General features: G+C 52.8%; 1 protein-coding gene across 4 annotated transcripts in view; it reads left to right on the top strand.

Annotated features, from left to right (window-relative positions):
- The window catches only part of KANK3 (KN motif and ankyrin repeat domains 3), a 47,019-nt gene that overhangs the window by 9,259 nt on the left and 18,972 nt on the right, over positions 1–18,788 (top strand). For 3 of the 4 annotated variants that reach the window (XM_024214411.2, XM_024214410.2, XM_024214408.2), the window contains exon 2: positions 16,923–17,004. In XM_024214411.2, the coding sequence (XP_024070179.1) occupies positions 16,968–17,004 (37 nt within the window). In that variant the 5' untranslated portion in view covers positions 16,923–16,967. Of the gene's footprint in view, positions 1–2,391; positions 2,425–16,922; positions 17,005–18,788 lie in introns of those variants that run through there. The other variant, XM_024214409.3, reaches the window with a different exon arrangement.

Here is an 18,788-nt window from a genome sequence, read left to right as displayed (position 1 = left end):
AAAAGAGCAAGGTTTCAGATGCACCCAGCTTCCTAGCACATTCGCAGCCACTAAGACCATTCTCACTATCTCCATTTTAAATAGATTTAATCAACTGGTGAAAACCCCTAATGCAAACACAGTTAAACCAGCTAACCCCTCAGTTCAGTTGGTTTAGCTTCATTCAATAATTTACCCGTGCAAGCCAAAGCAATTTAAGAATGGGTTAAACCCGTTTAAGTGCATCTACATGAGGCGTTTGCGCTGGTTTAACTAGATTAGTTTTAAAAGATGTAGTTTAACCTTTGCAACTTTTCTACTCTAGACAAGCTCTTAGTGACCTAACCAAGAACAGTAACCAGTGCGAGGCCTAACAGAGATGCTTCACTTCAGTGCTTTTCAACCTGTGTCCACGGACCTCTGGGGGAGACTAAGTCTAAGATTTCCAAAGGGGTCACGCCTCCATTCGAAAAAATTTTAGGGGTCCGCAAAGGAAAAAAGGTTGGAAACCACTGGGCTAGTTCAAAAAGGGATTATCTGGGGGCAGTTCTCTGGCCCACGTTATACAGGAGGTCAGACCAGATGATCACAATGGTCCCTTCTCGCTTTATCATCTATGAAAATGGCTGAGATGCTGAACTGCTCTTTAAGAACCTGTCTTCAACAAGAGAAATATCGAAAAGAAGTTTGGCCAATGAGGTAAGTAATGAAGACCTGGTAAAAGAGAGACTGATGAAGAGAAAGCACAGAACCTCCAGAGAGTGATAACTTATTCAAATCCATCTTGATTGTCTGGTTCACATCCCAGAACAACGAGGGAATGCGCTAAGAAATGTGGTACTGTACCACGGACGACTGAAAAGTCATGGAAAACCATGGAGCTACCAGGAGACTGGAGAAAGCAAATGCGGTTCTGATTTTCAAAAAAAAGTCAGACAAGTGATCCTGGTTGTGAGGACGTGGGAATTTTCTGTAACATTTTCATGAATCCTATGTATGCCTCAGTTTCTCCTATATGCTGTACTGTTACCCAGTGGGCGGGACAGAATTGCTTGTTCTCAGGGCAGGCGAAGAGACATGGGTATGAATGTTGCCCAGCTGTCTGAGCCTGGATGGGTCATTGGAAAAAGACTGGCTGAGGCCGACCCCATATCAGTGGAAAATCCATTAAGATACTGACACCTGGCAATCACCGGGGAGAGAGATCTCCCCACCTCTCATCAGGGAAGCTTGAGAACAAAGGACTGGGAGGGGTGAGGTGGGGCACAAGAGCTGGCTGTTGGAAGGAGTCGGGGTTCTCACCACAGACAGAGAGCTTGAACAGTGGGGTTCACTGCAGCTTGGCTGGGCTCTGGGCTGACCAGGATGGTCTCTGTTTGGACCTTCAGTTCTCTGCTAAGCTAAGGACTTACCATGCTGCCTTCCAGTTAAGGAAAAATCCCGACTGTTTTGACAGCGCTGTGAGTGTCACTGCAAATGCTTGGTGAGCTGCAGCAATGCCTGCAGAGTGCACATGTCTCAGCCGGACTCGCTGAACAGAGCTCAGGGGGTGAAGCCGGAGGGCTGCAGGCCCAGAGGTCCAGTCTAAGGAGGGGGTGGTGTGGCTCACTCTGGAGGAAGAGTGGCACCCCTAGGGGGTCTGCCACACTGAAGGGTTCATCCTAGAGACTGTTCCAAAGCTGGGGGCGTAGCCCCAATCCCGTGGATCTGTGACACGGGCCACGATCTTCCAGTCAATTTAATTTCTCCCCAGGGTTGATCGACACATAACAGTGGTATCAGTTTAAACCAGCTGGAATAAATATGTCAAGGCTGCCCTCACCATGTCTGTGGCACCTTGAGGCTATAGCAATTCTGCCAGTCTAGCGCCCCATTTCTGCTAGCAGGTACCTGGGTAGCTAGGAGAGGAGACTAGGAATCCACCTCCCCCTCGCACCTCTGCACAGGTGCTGGCCAGAATCTCCTTTGGGAATGTTGCCATGCAACAGGGGCAGGGAGGGACCGGATCACAGCAGCAGAGTGATGCAGGGGGATGCTCATCTGGAGCCTAGCTCCGAGGAGAACAGACTCTGTTAGGATGCCTCCTGGCTGCTTCATGTGCAGGGCAACCTCTGACATGCCAGGACTCCTTGCCTGTGACTGCGATGTACTGTGAAATGGGACTGGACTCTAGGAGAAACCCACTTTCCATGGCTGGCAGACGACATGGATGCAGGTTCTGGCTGGAGGGCAGGAGAGAGGACAAGGCAGCTGGGGATATTTTCTAAGGCAGAGTGGCTGAGCCCTGGATTGTCTCCCAGATGGTTTGTTTGCAGGCTGAAGCTCCTCAGGAAGTCTGGGATGGAGTGCGGAAGGTTTTTCCTGGCATGCTCCCCGCACAGGAGAGAGCCAGGTTTCCCAGCGGATGGGAGCTGCTCCTCTGTTTCCCTTCTCTCAGGAAGCAGGGTAATTAATTGTGATGCAAGAGATGGCTACATAGCTGTCCGTCTGTCACTGTCCCTTTTCCTCTGGTTTGATTTATTCTCCGGGTGCGAACCCCCCCGGGAGGGTCAGCCTGTCCTGGAGTCTGCTGGAGGAAGGAGTGTTAAGATCTAGGTATAAGGAGGTTAGTGGTTTCCCAGCATGCTCTGATGCTTTCAAAAACACCTAAGGAAACTGTGGTCCTAAATCTCTTTGGCTTTGGATGGCATTTGTGCTCCTAAATCCCCAAGGTGCTTTTGAAAATCACCCCAAAGAGGTTTAAAGCAGGTCTTTCTCTAAAGGCCCATATGTGGCCAGGTTTCTAACAGAAGCACTCACTTACCATGCTGAGGAGTGCAGTAGAAATGCCTGGACAGACAGGCAGACAGACAGACATGCCCTTTGGAGCGCTGGGAGCATGGGAACACCAGATGAAGACAAACAGTAAAAAATACAGGGTCATGTTGTGATTGGAGCCTTAGGGGATGGAGAAGCCCCTTAGGGAGATGTATGTTTCTCTGCTTGGCCCCAGCACAAGTTAGAGCAGCCTGCGGGATGCTCTAATGTGCGCTAGCCAGTAGCGGTCCCTGAGGAACCATCCACAAAGCTGCGCACAGATGGATTGTGATGTGCTCCAGCCACTCCTCCTCTCCTCCTGGCCCCCAAGATTCCTTCTGCACCAGGGGCTGCTGGAAGGGAAGCTTAAGAGCTGGCTCTGTCAGCGCCGTGTCCGCCTGGCCTCTGAGCGCCAAGCTGGGCCCTCCCAGTAACAGAGATGCTGCACCAAGGTAGGCCCCGGTGACTCCTGTGCAATCCCTTCGGTGGGGATGGGTTTGCACAGGTCACCAAGTGGAACGTAATGAACAAGCCCGTCGCTGGCTGATTTGTTATTAGCTTGGATTTGAAAGAAACCCCGAGGCAGGGTGATCACCCCATGCAGGAATAGGGCCCTGCTCGCTCCCCCTGGGCTGGCTCGGCAGAGCTACCAGGAGTAAGAAGCAGCACACACTTGTTTCGGTCACTCAGGTCAGTGGATGTGGCCCAGCAGTGCGGGGAGGCAGCCTGCTGGGGTTATTTTAAGGAGTCTGTCTGTCTGTCTGATTCCTCGCGGTGCGTCCCAGAGCCTGGCGGGGCTCTGGCAGATAACGGCACCAGGCTTTTCTGTCTAAGCGAGCAGAGAGACTGAGCTAGTCCTGCCTCCTGTGAGCGTGTGATGAGCCAGCGGCCTCCCTCAAGCCGCAATCCCCGCAGCAGGAGCCTTTGTGTGAGGGGCTCTGTCAAGGCAGTTCTCCTGGCTTTGCTGCCAGAGAATGTCCATCTCCCTCCCCTCCTTTCCCATGCAGTAGGTGCAAATAGGGTGGGGTTCACCCCGTGCCTGGGGCCAGCCTGAGTCCTGTGCTCCTTGTATGTCCCGCTTGAGCCCTCGGAAAGGAACAGAAGCTGTGGATAGGCCCGGTGCAGGGGAGGAGAATTTACTCTGCCCATGTTTGAAATGCACAGTGCCCCTCCACTCCCAGGGTGGGGCCAGAGCAGCACCTCTGCGTGGGGGTGCCAGGAGACCCCCTGCCCCAGATTTATATAACCACCTTTCCAGTGCATCAGAGTTTGACACTGTGGGTGGTCATGTCCTCTCAGCCTTCAAACCTGCCAGTGTGTGGCACAAGCTGTGGAAATCCATGGCTTCTTTCCCCTGAGAGGAAGGATGGTCCAGAGGCTAGAGCACTACCCTCCGCCTCTGGAGAGTCCTTGCTCTGCCACAGACTTCCGGTGTGACCTCGGGCAAGTCACTGGCTCCCAGTATCTCAGTTCCCATCTGCCCTGCCTCATGAGTGGTTGGGAGGGTAAATACGGTACCGACTGGCAGGTGCTCAGATATTGTGGTGAGAGGGTCAGATATGTACCTTAGCTGGATAAACATATGACAGATGCGCAGGGCCGGCTCCAGGGTTTTTGCCGCCCCAAGCGGCGGGGGAAAAAAAGAAAAAAGCCGCGATTGCGATCGGCAGCAGCTCAGCCGCACCGCTTTCTTCTTCGGCGGCAATTCGGCGGCAGGTCCTTCCCTCCGAGAGGGGCCGAGGGACCTGCCGCTGAAGAGCCAGAGGTGCCGCCCCTTCCCCTTGGCTGTCCCAAGCATCTGCTTGCTAAGCTGGTGCCTGGAGCCGGCCCTGCAGATGCACAGAATGTGGGAATCTGGGCTTTGTTGCATGTCCCACCACAAGTGCCAGATTATGACTGTTACTTGCTATAGAAGCTGTTGTTTTCTCACGGTGTCAGTGCAATAATCCATGATTTTCTGAAAGAGGAAACTGGGAAACCAGAAGTTTTGTCTTGAGCAGCTGTAAGCTCTCCCCATATGGCCCATCCTTAGTGCTTTGAACACAGGACTTTCAGATCCCCAGACCTCTACCACATGAGGTGAAGGGGCAACTCCTATTCTTTGTGGACTTACCACTAGAGGGGTGTGACATACCCCTTGCCAGTGGGTTACATAGTTATTTGCCAGACAGCAGTAGAATGCAAGTGATCGGGAACCTGGGCTTCTCTTCCTGGCTCTGGGAGGGTAGCGTGATCTAGTGGCTAGAGACAGGATAGCCACACACATAGATCTGGTACAATCAGCCTGGAAGGCAATGTGGCTGAGTAGCAGAAACCTGGGTTCTATTCTGCACTCTGCCAGAAATGATCTTGGGTAACCTCTCATTTAGCATGTTTATCAAACGAGGGAAAGGTACTGCCTAGGACAGGACACGGGCCTTCGCTCGATTGCAAGAGCTGGGAAGTGCATAGAGACATTAACAGCGGTCAGTAGGTGGGATACTCGAGTGCAGGGTCTCCTTGCTCCCAGTTCAGTGCACTTCCCCCTAAGCTACAGAGCATTTGAATGGTAGGTTGGTCTGTCTGTCCTCTGCAGAACAGGGAACCTGATTGAGCTGCATTGTGAAATGCCCTGCAAAATCTGGGAGCTCCGGCCTTGGTGCAGTTGGACTGTGCTGTCAATGACACTAGTGTAAATCTGAAGTGACCCATTTGAATTCAGTGGGGATGTTACTGGGAGCAAAATCTAATCCAGTGTGTTTGGGAGCCTGAGTCTCTCAGGAGGACAAAAAGTGTGAGAACATTGCTGGCTGCGGAAGGCGCTGGGGTTCTGCAGGGCTGCTGTGTGCCTGGAGGGAGTCTGCAGAGCTGTGGGCAAGGGGAAGGAAAGCAATGTTATTCTCATGGTCCCGGTGTTTCCTTGCAGCAGCTGGGGAAAATCCAGGGTGACTGCTGGGTTTCCGTGCCGGCTGCTCCCCTCAGCCTCCATCTGTCCGGAATAGGCTTGTGTACAAAGCTGGCTCTGAAGAACAAGGCTGTGGCCTTTTCGGCTTTAACTTGTGAACTCGCTGCCTGGCAGTTGGGAGGGGGAAGTGCCTGGCCCAGAGCTCCGCGCAGCAGGGTCTGTCTGCACCACACCGCTCCTGATAATAGTGGGCAGAGCATGCGAGAGCTTTGGGATGGGCTTGGAGGCTGAAGCTGTGACGACTCATCCCATGAGAGAGCATCAGAGCGTCCCGGAGCCTTGGCTTGGCCTCCCGGAACTGGCAGGGGGTGGATGCCAAGGAGACGGTGCCGGCAGAGGGTCTGATCTGACTCCCACTGCAGTCAGTGGAGAGACACGGTGGGATCTGGATCAGGCCCTGGAGAAGTGGGAAATTGAGTGGCTGCTAACTGCCTGGGACTCAGACTGGACAAATAGGGCTAACCGATTGGGGGAGGGGCAGAACAAACCCAGACACAGATTCAGGGGGAAGGAGAGGTTCGGGGCTGCCCCACTGCTGTGGCACCAGGCCGTACCTGTCAGAGCTTGGCCTGGCAAAGGTTGTTCGAGCCCTGTTGGCTGAGGGAGTCTGACTTCCTGGATACCGATCAGTGTCTCGGCACCTGCCAGGCGCCCAGGGCACTGATTCAGCTGCACCTGGCTATCAGGTGTGACCTTTCCTCCTGCAGGCACGCCCTGGAGGCTGGATCCCTGCCGGGCGCTGTCCGGGGGCTGCACCTCGAAGCCGGTCTGTAGCTGGAGCCAGTGCCAGACGCAGTGTGCGCCTCTCGCGGTGACTCGGGGCTGGTTGCCAAGCGTTGCCAGCTGTAGTTCAGAGGGACAGTGTCCCCAGCCCTGCCTCTGACCTACTCCTTCCATCCCGTCCCCATGTGTGGCTCCCAGTCTCCGCCGGCCCAGACTGGGAGGGAAGGGGATGGTGTGCAGACCTGGCTGCTAACCCCACCGTCCAGGCAGGACTAGGAGCCCCTTTATGTACAGATCCCAAGGGACTTGGTCCCCTGGCCGAGCGCTGGTGACTTTTGCCATTTCCATGAATGTCTGGATGTGGGACATTGCTCAGTGAGCAGCTGGGAAGGTCAGGGAGGGCCCCGGGCAGAGGTTTAAGGCCCTTCCATCTGTAAAACTGGCAAGTTTGCCATGTGCCAGATGCGCTCGAAGGCCTTGGGTGGAGTCCAGCAAACACAGCAGATAGCTGTTACTATATTGTGCTCGCAGGCGCGGCTGGAGCACCTGCAGAGCTCCTGGGAAGAACCTCTGGGCTGGAGGACTTTACGAAAAGCTCAGGTGAAGCCTGGAAGGAATATTTGTACAGCTGTAGCAAGCAGGGGCACAGGACTGGTGAATGGATGCCCACGAGCAGCGGTAAGGTTACAAACCTCCCGTCTTGGGCCAGTAGGTATCATTCCTTCGCTAGGCAGATGGGGCCTATAAACAAGGAAACACACACAAGCTCCAGATGCATGTTCTCCGTGAATGTAACTGATTCCTCGAGGAACTGGCAGGCTGCATTAGGCTGCTGTCTAATGTCTGTGATTAGCCGTGTAATTATAGGGCTTAGAGCCAGGGGACTCGATTGCCAGCGTGTCTGAAAAAATATTCTCTGCTGTCAGAGGGAGCTGGTTTGAAGCTCTTCTGCTGGCAATTCCCAAAGCAGGTGCGACTCTGTGAGCCGGCAGTTCCAGAGAGCAAGCCCTCCTCTTCTCTTAGCAGCCCACACAGCAGCTGCGTCGTGTCCACCCACTGGGAGCGCTGACATCTGGGCTCTCAGGGGCCGCTTGCTGACAGTCAGCTCCCTGGCGGAGGTGTGATATTTCTGATCAGCAGCGAGAGCATCACTGCCCTGGCATGGCCCCTGGGTGCAGGCAACCAGATTCCGCACCAACCGCAGGCACCTTTGAACTGCTAAGAAGCTGGAGATCTGGGCAGTGCTGCGCCCTCCACTTTGGGAATTCCCGACCCCCGCTGCGTTCACACACTGCGATGGCTAGTGGCACTAGAAGGCAGGCTAGCTGCAGAGACCCAGCACTTTCATTCACGGCTCGGTCATCGGCCCAGTCTGAGGCTGCTCAGACGTCTAGAAACTCATCCCTGCCCCGATGCTTGCAGACAACTGCAGGGGGTGATGGAAGACGACCCCTGGCTGAGGCTGCTGGTTGGCTTCTTGCTCCCATGCCTGGGTCACACAGCTAGTCTGCACTACCACTCCCTGCTAGGATTGTTACTGCTCGTCTTGACCTCTCCGGTCTGGCGGCTCTTCTCTTTAAGCTCCCTGGGTCAGGAATTGTCACATTTCTGCAGAACCTAGCACAATGGGTCAGGGATTTCCTCGAAGGGACTTACCTAGCTCCATCACCGTAGGATCTGAGCACCACCCAATCTTGAATGGATTTACCCCGTGGGTAGGACAGAGCTCTCAGCCCTGGCATAGTCTGGGCAATGGCAGCTCTATTTCCCCCCTCGTGGGAACCCACTCTAGGCACCTGGCTCCTCGGCTGGCCTCTCTCTTGGGTGGAGACCTGCCTCTGTCTCCTTCCTCACCAAGGTCTTTCCCCGCCGCACAGTTCCCTGCCTACGCTGGGTCATTCCACAGCAAGACCGATGGCTTGGACAGGGCTTTGCTCACTCTTTGAAGGCTATGATAACTGGCATAATTACCACAGGCACAAGTTACCTCCGCACTGTCTAAGCACGTACATTTATTCTTAAGGTTGAAGCATTACAGAGAAAACACCACACTGAAAACAATACGAACCTCCCCCCATGCCAGTAAACTTATTCCCAGCCCCATCCAGCCTAGCTCAGCACAAGCCCACCCATGACTCTGCAGATGCCCCTTTAGCCAATGTTGTGTGTGTGGTCTGCAGAGCCCGTGAGGAAGTAACCAGACAGACAGTGGGGTTCTCTGCAAGGCCTAGCTTGGAAAGGCTGGGTCCAGAGGTGGGTAATCTGCATTCCCTGCCTCCCAAGTATTTCCTGGGAAACACACCCAACCAACAGTTCAGTCTCGTCTGGCCCATTCTTTTAAGAATCCTTTGACGCTCACGGCACTTCCCAGGGGTTATGTAGTCTTGGCTCTCCCTTAAAGGGGCTACTGACAGTCCCACAACAACACATCAACATTTGCACTGTCAATACAATGACCTTGGAAAACACTAAAGCTTACTTCGGTGAGGTTTCTCCAGCAGAGTGCAGGAAATCGCCACGTCTGTCTCAGTCCTCGTTTTACAGAGAGGTGACCAAGTGGCAGAGAGGCCAAGGCCCAGACCCTCAAGGGTATGGAAGGCTCCTAACTCCCATTGGAATCAGTGGCAGTTAGGAGCCAAAATACCTTTGAGGAGCTGGGGCTAAGCAACTTGCCAAGAGCAGCGAATTGTACCTGGGTCTCCTGTGCCCCAGGCTAGTGCCCTTACCACGGGGCCAGCTTTCCTCTTCTGGTTGAGTCCTCTACATGCTGCCGCAGCAGAAGTTATATAGTTATAACTTGTTCCGCAGGTTTGTCACAATGATAAGAGTCATGGATACTGGGCTATTTCTGTGTGTCCGTGACTTTAATAGAGCAGTGTTCCCCAAATGGTGGGTTGCTGGCCCAGTGGGAAGAGGAGGGCCCAGGTGGTGGAGGCTGAAGATCATGCCTTCCCTGCACTCATCCTGCAGTGGTGGCTGGGCCCTGCTCTGGTGTACGGGGTTGCAGCACCACTCGGGTTTGGCCTGGCTGCCCCTCCATCATGACCATATATAACACAAGAGAAAGTAGCTATTCAAAGAAATTGAAAGATCAGCAAATGATCAAAGGGAATGCTTTCCCCACCCAATGACCAGCGGAACTCACTGCCACAAGATATCACTGTGGCCAAGCACTTAGAGCAGGATTCAAACCAAGAACTGACATTTCTATGGATAATGGGCACGTCCATCGTCACACTAGGCAGATGGGTTATAAACCTTCCAGCTTCAGGGTATACGCCAACCACTAAGTGACAGGGAGTAGGAACAAACATTCCCTATGACCAGGATCACTAGGGGGTTCTTTCACCTTCCTCTGAAACACCTGATACTGTGATCCTGGCCTAGCTGGACTCTGCTCTGACCCCGTCTGGGCCATGGCTGTGTGACACACAAGGTCTGGTATGGCATGTCCTGTTCTCACAGGCTGATGCTAATCCTGCTCTCAGCAGCTTCCCTGCTCTGATTTTCTTCCTTTCTGATCAGGAGCAGAGTATGGTGCCCCCTGCTGCCAGCCGCAAGTATTGCAGCTATCAGACAAAACCTGCCTTCCCCCTCCCCAACACTGGGTTTTTCTTGTAAATGTGCTGCAGTGTTTAAAGAATAAACATCTCTGATAATGTTGGAGATCTCTTAGCCCATCCAAGACCCCTGTCAGTCCTCCTTGGAGAGAGATTCCCACCCCCTGCCTTGCCCTGGAGGCTGGCAGAGTCTTTCCCTAATAGTCACTCTCATTTTTCTGTTTCTTATTTTTATCCCCTTTTATCCTGGCAGCTCCTAGCCTGCCTTTTGGACCCTTGTATGCCCCACGTCTCTGCAGGCGCTGAGCACATCACAATCATTCGTCCTCCCCACATCTGGCCAGGCAGGGACGGATCATTGTTCCCATTTCACAGATAGGGAAGCCGAGGGAGGCACAAAGAGATGAAGTGACTTGCCTGAGGTCACACACAGAGTCTGTGGCTGAGCTAAGAATTAAACCTGGGTCTCTTGTGTCCCAGCTGTAATCACAGGCTTCTCATCTGGCATGCCGGAGCCCCATGATCTCTGCAGGAGACAGAGTGTGCCAGAGCCCAGAGATCTCAGATTTCTGTATGTGTCTACCAAGTGAAACCTGTATGTGCATCAGTCCAAAGATTACCTGTACCTGCCGAGAGTGGGGCGTGGGGGGGAGGGGGAGTGAGGGCAGCGGCTTCAGCAAATGTTACTGAGCATGCTCACAAGCAGCAAATCTGGGGGTGCACATGACCTCGCATGACTCCCCCCACCATCGCCTCTCCTGTCACTGACACGTCTAGCGTGACCATTATTTGGAACAATTCTGCAGTCACTGTGGATAGCAGCACATCCACACGCTCTTGGTGTAGGAAAATTCAGGGGAATCTGAGTAGCTCTGGTGCATTCAGGAGACTCAAACTCAGAGACATGCTGCCATGTCACTATGTTCCATCTCGTTCCTAGCAAGGGGTTGAAACCAAACCCCAGATCTCAGCATCCCTGGACTTCGGGGAGTCCACATCGAGCTGCAGATTTCACCCCAAACTCTGGATCCAGCCCCACTGCCCTTTGTGGGAGTCCAAATCCAGAGGCAGAGCCAAGTCTGGTGACTTGTGCTCATCTCTGGGTGCGGCAGGAGGAGGAGGACCCCAGTGTTTGAGATATTGCTGCAGTCACTTTGTATGGGTTTGTTCTAAGCAGCGGCCTGTGGGACGCAGTAAATTTCTTGTGATTGGCTGAGCGGCTTTCAATGATGTATCACATCTGATAAGCGGGTTGTTTTTGGAGCTGGAGTTTATCCTGAGCTGTTGGGGCTGGGGTGCTGGCTGCTCCGCTCTGGCACTGGTTCTGGGAATTACCAACTCCCCTCCCTTTCGCTCCCCAAACTGCAGGGTTGTTTGTTCCAGCAATTTCCCACAAAAGCAAACATCATTGTTCCCGCAGCCCCGGTGCCGTCGGCCAGCAGATGCAGACAGATGTTCCAGCGGCTCAGCGCTGTTCTCTGCTCCCCAGCTAATTAACTCACTTCTTGGAATTCTTTCAAAAACAGATTCCCCCCCCCCCCCACATTTCATGGAATTCTCTGACTCGCTCCTGGAGCTCTGCTCAATTTCACTGCCCTGATCGCTCTCCCTCTCCCTCTCCTGCTCTTACCCCCTTCCCTCCTCACACTGTGTCCCCCCCAAGGCCTCGGCTACAATAACGAGTCCAGTGGCCCCTTAAAGACGAACAGATGTATTTGCCACCGGAGTCCTTGTTGTTTGTGTGGATACAGACTAACACGGCTACCCCCTGATACGTGGCTATAGTGTTACTGATTCCCATTTGTTCTCAACTCCAGCCCGCCGTGTGCATCTGAAGGTTGGGTTAGAAAATCTGTCTTTGGGCGACTGCAGCCCCAACACTCCCTGCTGGGGCTCGGCTCACACTCTGTCCCTGGGAGAGCTCAGTCCCATGTGACCAGAAATTCCCGTCCTCGCAGATCTGCACGGCCTGAACGCGCTGCCGAAGGAGCCATTCCTGCTGCAGGTCACCTCGGACGCTGTTCCTGGAAAGCCATCGACCCTGTGGAAAGCTCCTGCTCAGCAGGGTGTGGTCACCAGGAAATGATTACAGGCCTGAGGTGACAGATGGCACGGGAGTGGGCTGTGTGCCTCTCGCTCCCTTAGCTTAGCTCACACCAGCCAAACCGCACCCCCTGCAACTGCCTGACGACACACCCAGAGGTTCCTCCTAGCTGCCCCTGCTCTGGCGCTAGGAGTGTGGTTCTCAACATGTCCTGATGCCATGCTTAGTGCTGGCCTGCTGCCTCTCCTCCCTGGGATAGCCCAGCTCCACCCAGCCCTGGCAGCCAGGAGCCACTGGGCTTCCAAAGGTGAACTGCAGAATGGTCGGACATTGCTTGAGCCACATTTATCACTGCAGGATGTTGGAGCAGGTGCTCTAGGAGCTAGTCAGGTGATCTGGTCACATGGGCACTAGAACACAGGAATCCCAGCTGGGCCAACAGGGAGGAGACAAGTGGGACTAGATTCAGACCTTGCCGAGTCCATTGGACGCCGTGATCTCCCCTGCGGCAGCAGCCTTGTCATTGGTCATTTGCATTCTAGCTGCCCTCAGGCTGGGTATAAAACAACCTGTCTGCCTCCCAAATCCAACCGTCTTGGTCCCAGATAATCATTTCCTTAGCAGCGAGGCGCAAGTTCCATAAAGCCCTGGGCTACACCCTTGGAATCTGCGCCCGGCTCTGAGTTTAGCTTCTCTGGCCTGAACGAGTTATCCTGATTGTCCTGTGGCTATCTGGGGAGGGTGACTGAGGTGTCTCTGGGGCATCTTCTAATGAGCCTTCACTGTGATAGCAACATGCCACGTACATGGATTAAAGGAAACACTAAAATTGTTCAGCTCTGCACCTCTCCGTGACCCATTTGCTTTTCTCTTCCTCATCTTTGTCTCCTCTCATCCTCTCCCTCTGCTTCTCCTCCCTCCTCATTTTCACGATCTGGCCATGCAAAGGGTGAGAAGGATTCCAGGCCCTCTTGTGGCCTAAGCTCCTCAAAAGTCTGATTTGCTGCTTCTTGCATCCCTGGCTACTGTCCCTTCCCCCTTCCTGTGCACTCTCCTTGGCAATGACTGAGATTGGGCCTCATCTCTGGCACCTCTTGTGTTATCAGTGAAGCAGGGGCAGCGTTCCCTCTCTCGCTCTCTGTCTCTGCACCTAGTATGGAATTGCTCCGTGTACAAGGAGCTAATTTTAGCAGGCATGACTCAGAGCAGCAGCTCCATCGAGAGCTCATGAACAGCCCCTTGCAACAGAGATAATCAGCGACTGCTGAGTGTGGCGAGACGTGGACAAGGTGAACGGAAAGCCCTCCACACCGACCTCTACCATGACACTTGGAGAAGGGCAGTCTCTGCCTTCAGCTTCGGGCCCAAAGCGACCCACTGGCCACCCTTCCATTTATGGTTCCTGCTCTGAGCATGTCAGACATCCAGGAACCTCCATCTCTGTTCATGTAACCATAGTTAGGCGCCAACTGTCCTCATGAAGACCCAACCCACGACTGATGGGAGATGCCCTAGATCCAGCAAACCTTGGGAACCAAGCAGGGAGACTAGCAGGCCAGAAGTGAAAAGTGGGAGATCTTCATTTGCCTGGCAGGGTTTCTGGACTGACACTAGATCATTGGTGCAGGAACCAAGCTACAGTAGGGATGCAAATATTGGTTTAAAAAGTTAACCGGTTAAACGATTAAAATTATATCATTTAACTGGTTAACCGTTAACTGATGTCGTTCCAGCGGCGGGCTGGCATGGGGAGGCAGAAGCTAGGGTCCCGCCAGGGCTGGGGTCTTGCCGGCCCGGTGTGGCTGGGGCTGGGCGCGGCATGGCTGGGACTGCTCCAGCTTGCCCGGCAGGGCTGGGGCCGCTCCGGCCCGCCCGCCACGACTGGGGCTGGGGCCCCGCAGGCATGGCCAGGGCTGGGGTCCCACCGGCTGGCCAGGTGCAGCCAGCCAGGGGGGTTAATGGTAAGTCTAATGCTTACCAGGTAACCGGTTAACCTTTTACATCCCTAATAGGAAGTCTGATTTATGCTGTGCTGGGGGTGCAAAGCAACCTCAACCCAGCTGGAGACAGCCCAGGATCTGCACCAGCCTCTTCATGCTTCACTGTGCATTTCGGAGACTTTGCAGCATTACAGTAAGTGTGCTGCTGAAGCCAGACCAACATTGAGTCCTGTGGCACCTTTAAGACTAACAGATGTATTGGAGCATAAGCTTATGGTGCCACAGGACTCTCTCTTGCTTTTTACAGATCCAGACTAACACGGCTACCCCTCTGATACCAGACCAACATTGTGTCCTCCCCAAAGCAGAGAGAATGGAATAGACCCTGGCCTGTTCCCTGGGAAGTAAAAGCTGTCTCTTTTGGTGTCCCTCGCTTTGATCGCAACGATGCCCATATAGTAGCCAGAGTGGTATAAAAAACTACAGCCAATTCTGTAACGAGGAACCCAGTAGCAACCAGTCCCCTCTGCAGTACAGACAAACCCAGCTGAAACCGAGAGACGCAGCCTGCTACACAAGGCCTTAAAGCAGGGCAAAGTCCCACTGCACAAAGCTCGTGCCTATGCCAGCCCCACCCCGAACCTCCAAAACACCTTGTCCAAACTGCCCCTCAACGCCAGTGAGATCTCTTGAGCCCCGCTGCCATCCTGGAGGGGAGGGCTGCTGGAGCGGCCTGGGCTGGCAGGGGAGAACTGGGGTATGAGCACACCCTCTCTGAAGCTCTTCCCTAAGCAGCGGGGAGGGGATTGGCCATGGTGTCCTGGGACTGAATGTCTCTGTCCACGAGCTGCGTGAAATGCTCGTAAGGCCCCAGCCCCTGCTGGGGTGGGGGTGTCAGCAGTGGAGAGCGAACCTCCCTCTGAGGTGGGAGACAGGCCCAAAAGCCTTTCAAACGTTCCAGAAACGGCTTAGAAAACATTCCAGAAATGCACTTACAACCCCAGGTCTTGCAGACAGTTTGATTCTAAAAATCTCACTGGTGCCCGGGGAGCCAGACTGCAGCGGGAACTGAGAAGCTGAGAGTGGCTCCTCCAGAAGAGCTCATTTCAGTGTGTTCGTCATGTCCCAGACAGCCCCAGGCCCTGCTCAGATAGAAACCCCTCCACCTCCATTGTTACCTTAACTATGGCCGCAGGGTCGAGTGGCCAGGGTCCTGGTCTGGGACTTGAGAGACCCGTGTTCATAAGACCAGCCATGCTGCATCAGACCAATGGTCCATCTAACCCAGCTTCCTCTCTCCAGCAAGGACCAGTGCTAGAACTTCCAGGGGAGTGCACAGAACAGGGCAACTATGGAGAGATCCACCCTTGTCTTCCCCTCCTAGCTTCTGGCAGTCAGAGGTTTTGGGACACCCAGAGCATGGGGTTGCATCCCTGGCCATCTGGGCTAATAGCCATTGATGGACTTATCCTTTATGAACTTATCTAGTTCTTTTTTGAACCCAGTTATACCTTTGGCCATCCCCTGGCAATGAGTTCCACAGATTAATTGTGCATCGTGTGAAAAAGTATTTCCTCCTGTTTGTATTAAACCTGCTGCCTATGAATTTCATCGGGTGACCCCTGTTGTTTTTGTATTGTGGGAAATGGTAAATAACTCTGTTCACTTTTTCCACATCATGATTTTATAGACCTCTATCGTATCCCCCCTTAATCGTCTCTTTTTCTAACCTGAACAGTCTTTTTAGACTCTCCTCATATGGAAGCCATTTCATACGCTTGATCATCTTTGTTGCCCGTCTCTGGACCTTTTCCAGTTCCACTTTATCCTTTGTGGAATGAGGTGACCAGAACTGGACACAGTATTCAAGGGGTGGGCGCACCATAGAGCTAACCGCTGAGTGCCCTTGGATGAGTCATTTCCTCTCTGTGTCTCAGATCCCCCACACTCCCAGTCTTCAGCAAATAGCCCGGCTCTTGCTCAAGCCTCCACCTTGTCTCCAGGACGGTTTTCTCCACACAGAGATTTTTGCATTAGGGATCTTGGGGAAGGTGATCTTCATTGTAAAGCATTTTAATAACCATCCCTACCTCTTATATGGTGCTTTTCCTCAGTAGATCTGCAGAGAAGGTCAGTGTCATTCTCCTCATCTTACAAATAAGGAAACTGAGGCACAGAAAGGTGACTTGTACCTAAGGTCACCTAGCAGCAGAGCCAGGATCAGAACCTAGGTCTCCTGAGCCTCGGTCCAGTGCTCTCTCCAGCAGCCCTTATGCTACTTCAAGATCTCCAGCTGACAAGTGCTGAACAGAAGCTGGGGCATGGTACAGATTTTGCCCTTTCTCTGATGCAACTGCTGCCTGAGCAGGGTCTTCTCCTCCCTTACCTTTCAGGTTATATTTTCTTTTCCAAGTTTCACTTCAGGTCTCCCCCTTCCCTCTGTGCCCCAGAATGCATTGCAGAGTCTAGCTACAATTTCCCCTAATCCTCCTATGCTGTGCTTTGAGGCAGGCTGCCCAGACGGGGTGGGGGTGGCTAAAAGCTTCCAGGGCAGGAGCCAACACAAATGCTGCAGAATGGAGTTGGGGAAAGGGAGACAGAGGGTCCCCGTCTAATCTGTGTGGGAAACGCAGGCTTCTGCTGCGCTGAGCGTTCCTTGAGGCCGTCTCTGCAGGAGGAGGAACGCGGAGGCTGTCTGGGCACAGAGCTCTCTGAGGGAGGCGGGTTTCACCATGTTGGTGGTGTGATGCGGCGGGAGGCTGTTCCCCTGTGATTGGGGTTTCTTTGTGATGTTTTGGCGTATGAAGTGGAATTGGGGTGTGAAGGCGGGAGGGCAGTTGGGGTTGCATAGACGGGCTTCCTTCTAGACTGTGCTGCTGAGAGTCACAACCTACCTACCAGGAAGGAATTCACTCCGGCTCGTAATGTCTTTTCAGATTCGCAGTCCGCTGGTCTATGGTTTTGTGATCCCCTAGGAGAAGATGGCACAGCCCATACACCTGAACCAGAATCTCCCAGGTAAAGACATGGGCTGCTCCTACCTAAGGGGTACCAGGATGATGTGTTCTCCCAGTGCTCAGCTCCGAATGTAGAGATGGGGCACCCCCTGCCCTCCCACAAAAAGAGATGGAAAGGGGTGATCAACCTCTGCCGTGAATGCAAATGGCAGGGGCTGCAGCCTAATCAGAGTCGTCCGCACCTCCAAGGCTGCAGCCAGGGCCGGCCTTAGGAAAAGTGGCACCCTGGGGAACTTGTATTTTGGCATTTCCCCCTCCCCCCATCACTCCTAGCCCCCACAGGCTCCCTGGGCTTTCCCTCCCCTCCCCCCATCACCTCTGGGCCCCACTGCCTCCCCTAGTGTTTAATTTGTATTGAAAGAGATGCCAGAGGCTAGACCTAAGCACTGGCAGGGTGGCCTGATCGTGGCCGGGCACCCAGCTCTGACAGCAGCGCCCCCAGCAGCAGCGCTGAAGGGGGGCCTGGCATATGGTGTATTGACACCCTTCTGCGCTGCTGCTGGGGCTTGTGGTGCCTGATGCTCGGCATGTGGCTTCGCGCTGTCACATGGGGGCTGCGTCTTGCCAGAGCCCACGACCTCCTGGCTCATCCAGGGCACCATTTCAGATTTGGGGGGGAGGAAACTTTAACCGTGAGTCCAGGGACTGCTTAGGTACCTGAAAACTCCAGGGTTTTTGCAGATAATAACGTAGGAATTAGCTGACAGGAGCACTGTATCTAATTGTTATATAAAGAAAGAAAAAAAATATACAAACACCAATTAAAGCCACGTTTAAAGTTTATATGTAAATTTAGAACAATCAGGAGATAATACAGCAAGATATTCCCAATCCCAAACCTTGAGGTATCAGTTCTGGAGCTTTACACGTTTGATACTTTGTACACTATCTTTATTAGAGATACATAAAAATAAATAAAATCGGCTTAAAATCTGTGTTACTGCCATTATCTACTTTAGTCAATTGTTTTTCACTAAAAACATAATTTTAACATATGTGATAAGGGTTTTTTGCTCTTTTATTAAGAAAGGGAATTTATTTTTCTAATTATTTTGGCATTTATGTTTACCGATCACAATCATGTATGTGACTCACTAACATTTGACTCCATTATTGCTATTGGTATCAGAGTTGGAACTGCAGTTATTTTCATGCAAATTTTAAGTTATTTTACAGATATAACTAAAAATACAATTTGAAAATAAGCGACTTTCATCTGCCCAGTGTCTAAAGTTATGCGTTTAGCTAATGTTTTTTAAACTGGCACTGCTACGGTGAGTACAAGCTAAAGTTACATTCTAGAAGGATACTGTTATTTGATTGTACCTCTTTAAATAATGAATGACAAAGCACAATATGATAATAACGGTAATAATCATAATTACTCCAGCCAGGACAGGTTAGGCATTTTAGCACTCACTACTCAAAGAATTCAATGTAAGCATGAGAGAGAAATACAATTACGAAATGCACAGACCAGTCAAAAAACTAAAATAACAGCACTTTGAAAGAATAAAATGACAGAGAACATATACGCAGTGCAGGAAGTACCAACAATATAAGTATGTGTTGGGGGCTGAGTGTGAAGGAGACAGTGTGTGTGAGAGACCGCGCTCCGGCCCTTTCAGACGGCTGAGTGCAGCTCTCTTAAGGAAAGCGTCAGACACTGTAGCAGCCGTCAGCAGCTCAGTCCCTCTCTTGGTGAGCCCTGTCCTCACACACACACACCCTGCTCTGCGGAGATGGGGTACCTGGGTGGGGGGGAGGGCAGGGGACACCATGACA

Source organism: Terrapene carolina, unplaced genomic scaffold, assembly GCF_002925995.2.
Source record: "Terrapene carolina triunguis isolate 2854851 unplaced genomic scaffold, T_m_triunguis-2.0 Scaffold662, whole genome shotgun sequence".
NCBI classification, from domain to species: Eukaryota; Metazoa; Chordata; order Testudines; family Emydidae; genus Terrapene; species Terrapene triunguis.
The sequence above is the reverse complement of the archived record's forward strand: the minus strand, read 5'-3'. Positions and strand labels throughout refer to the sequence as shown.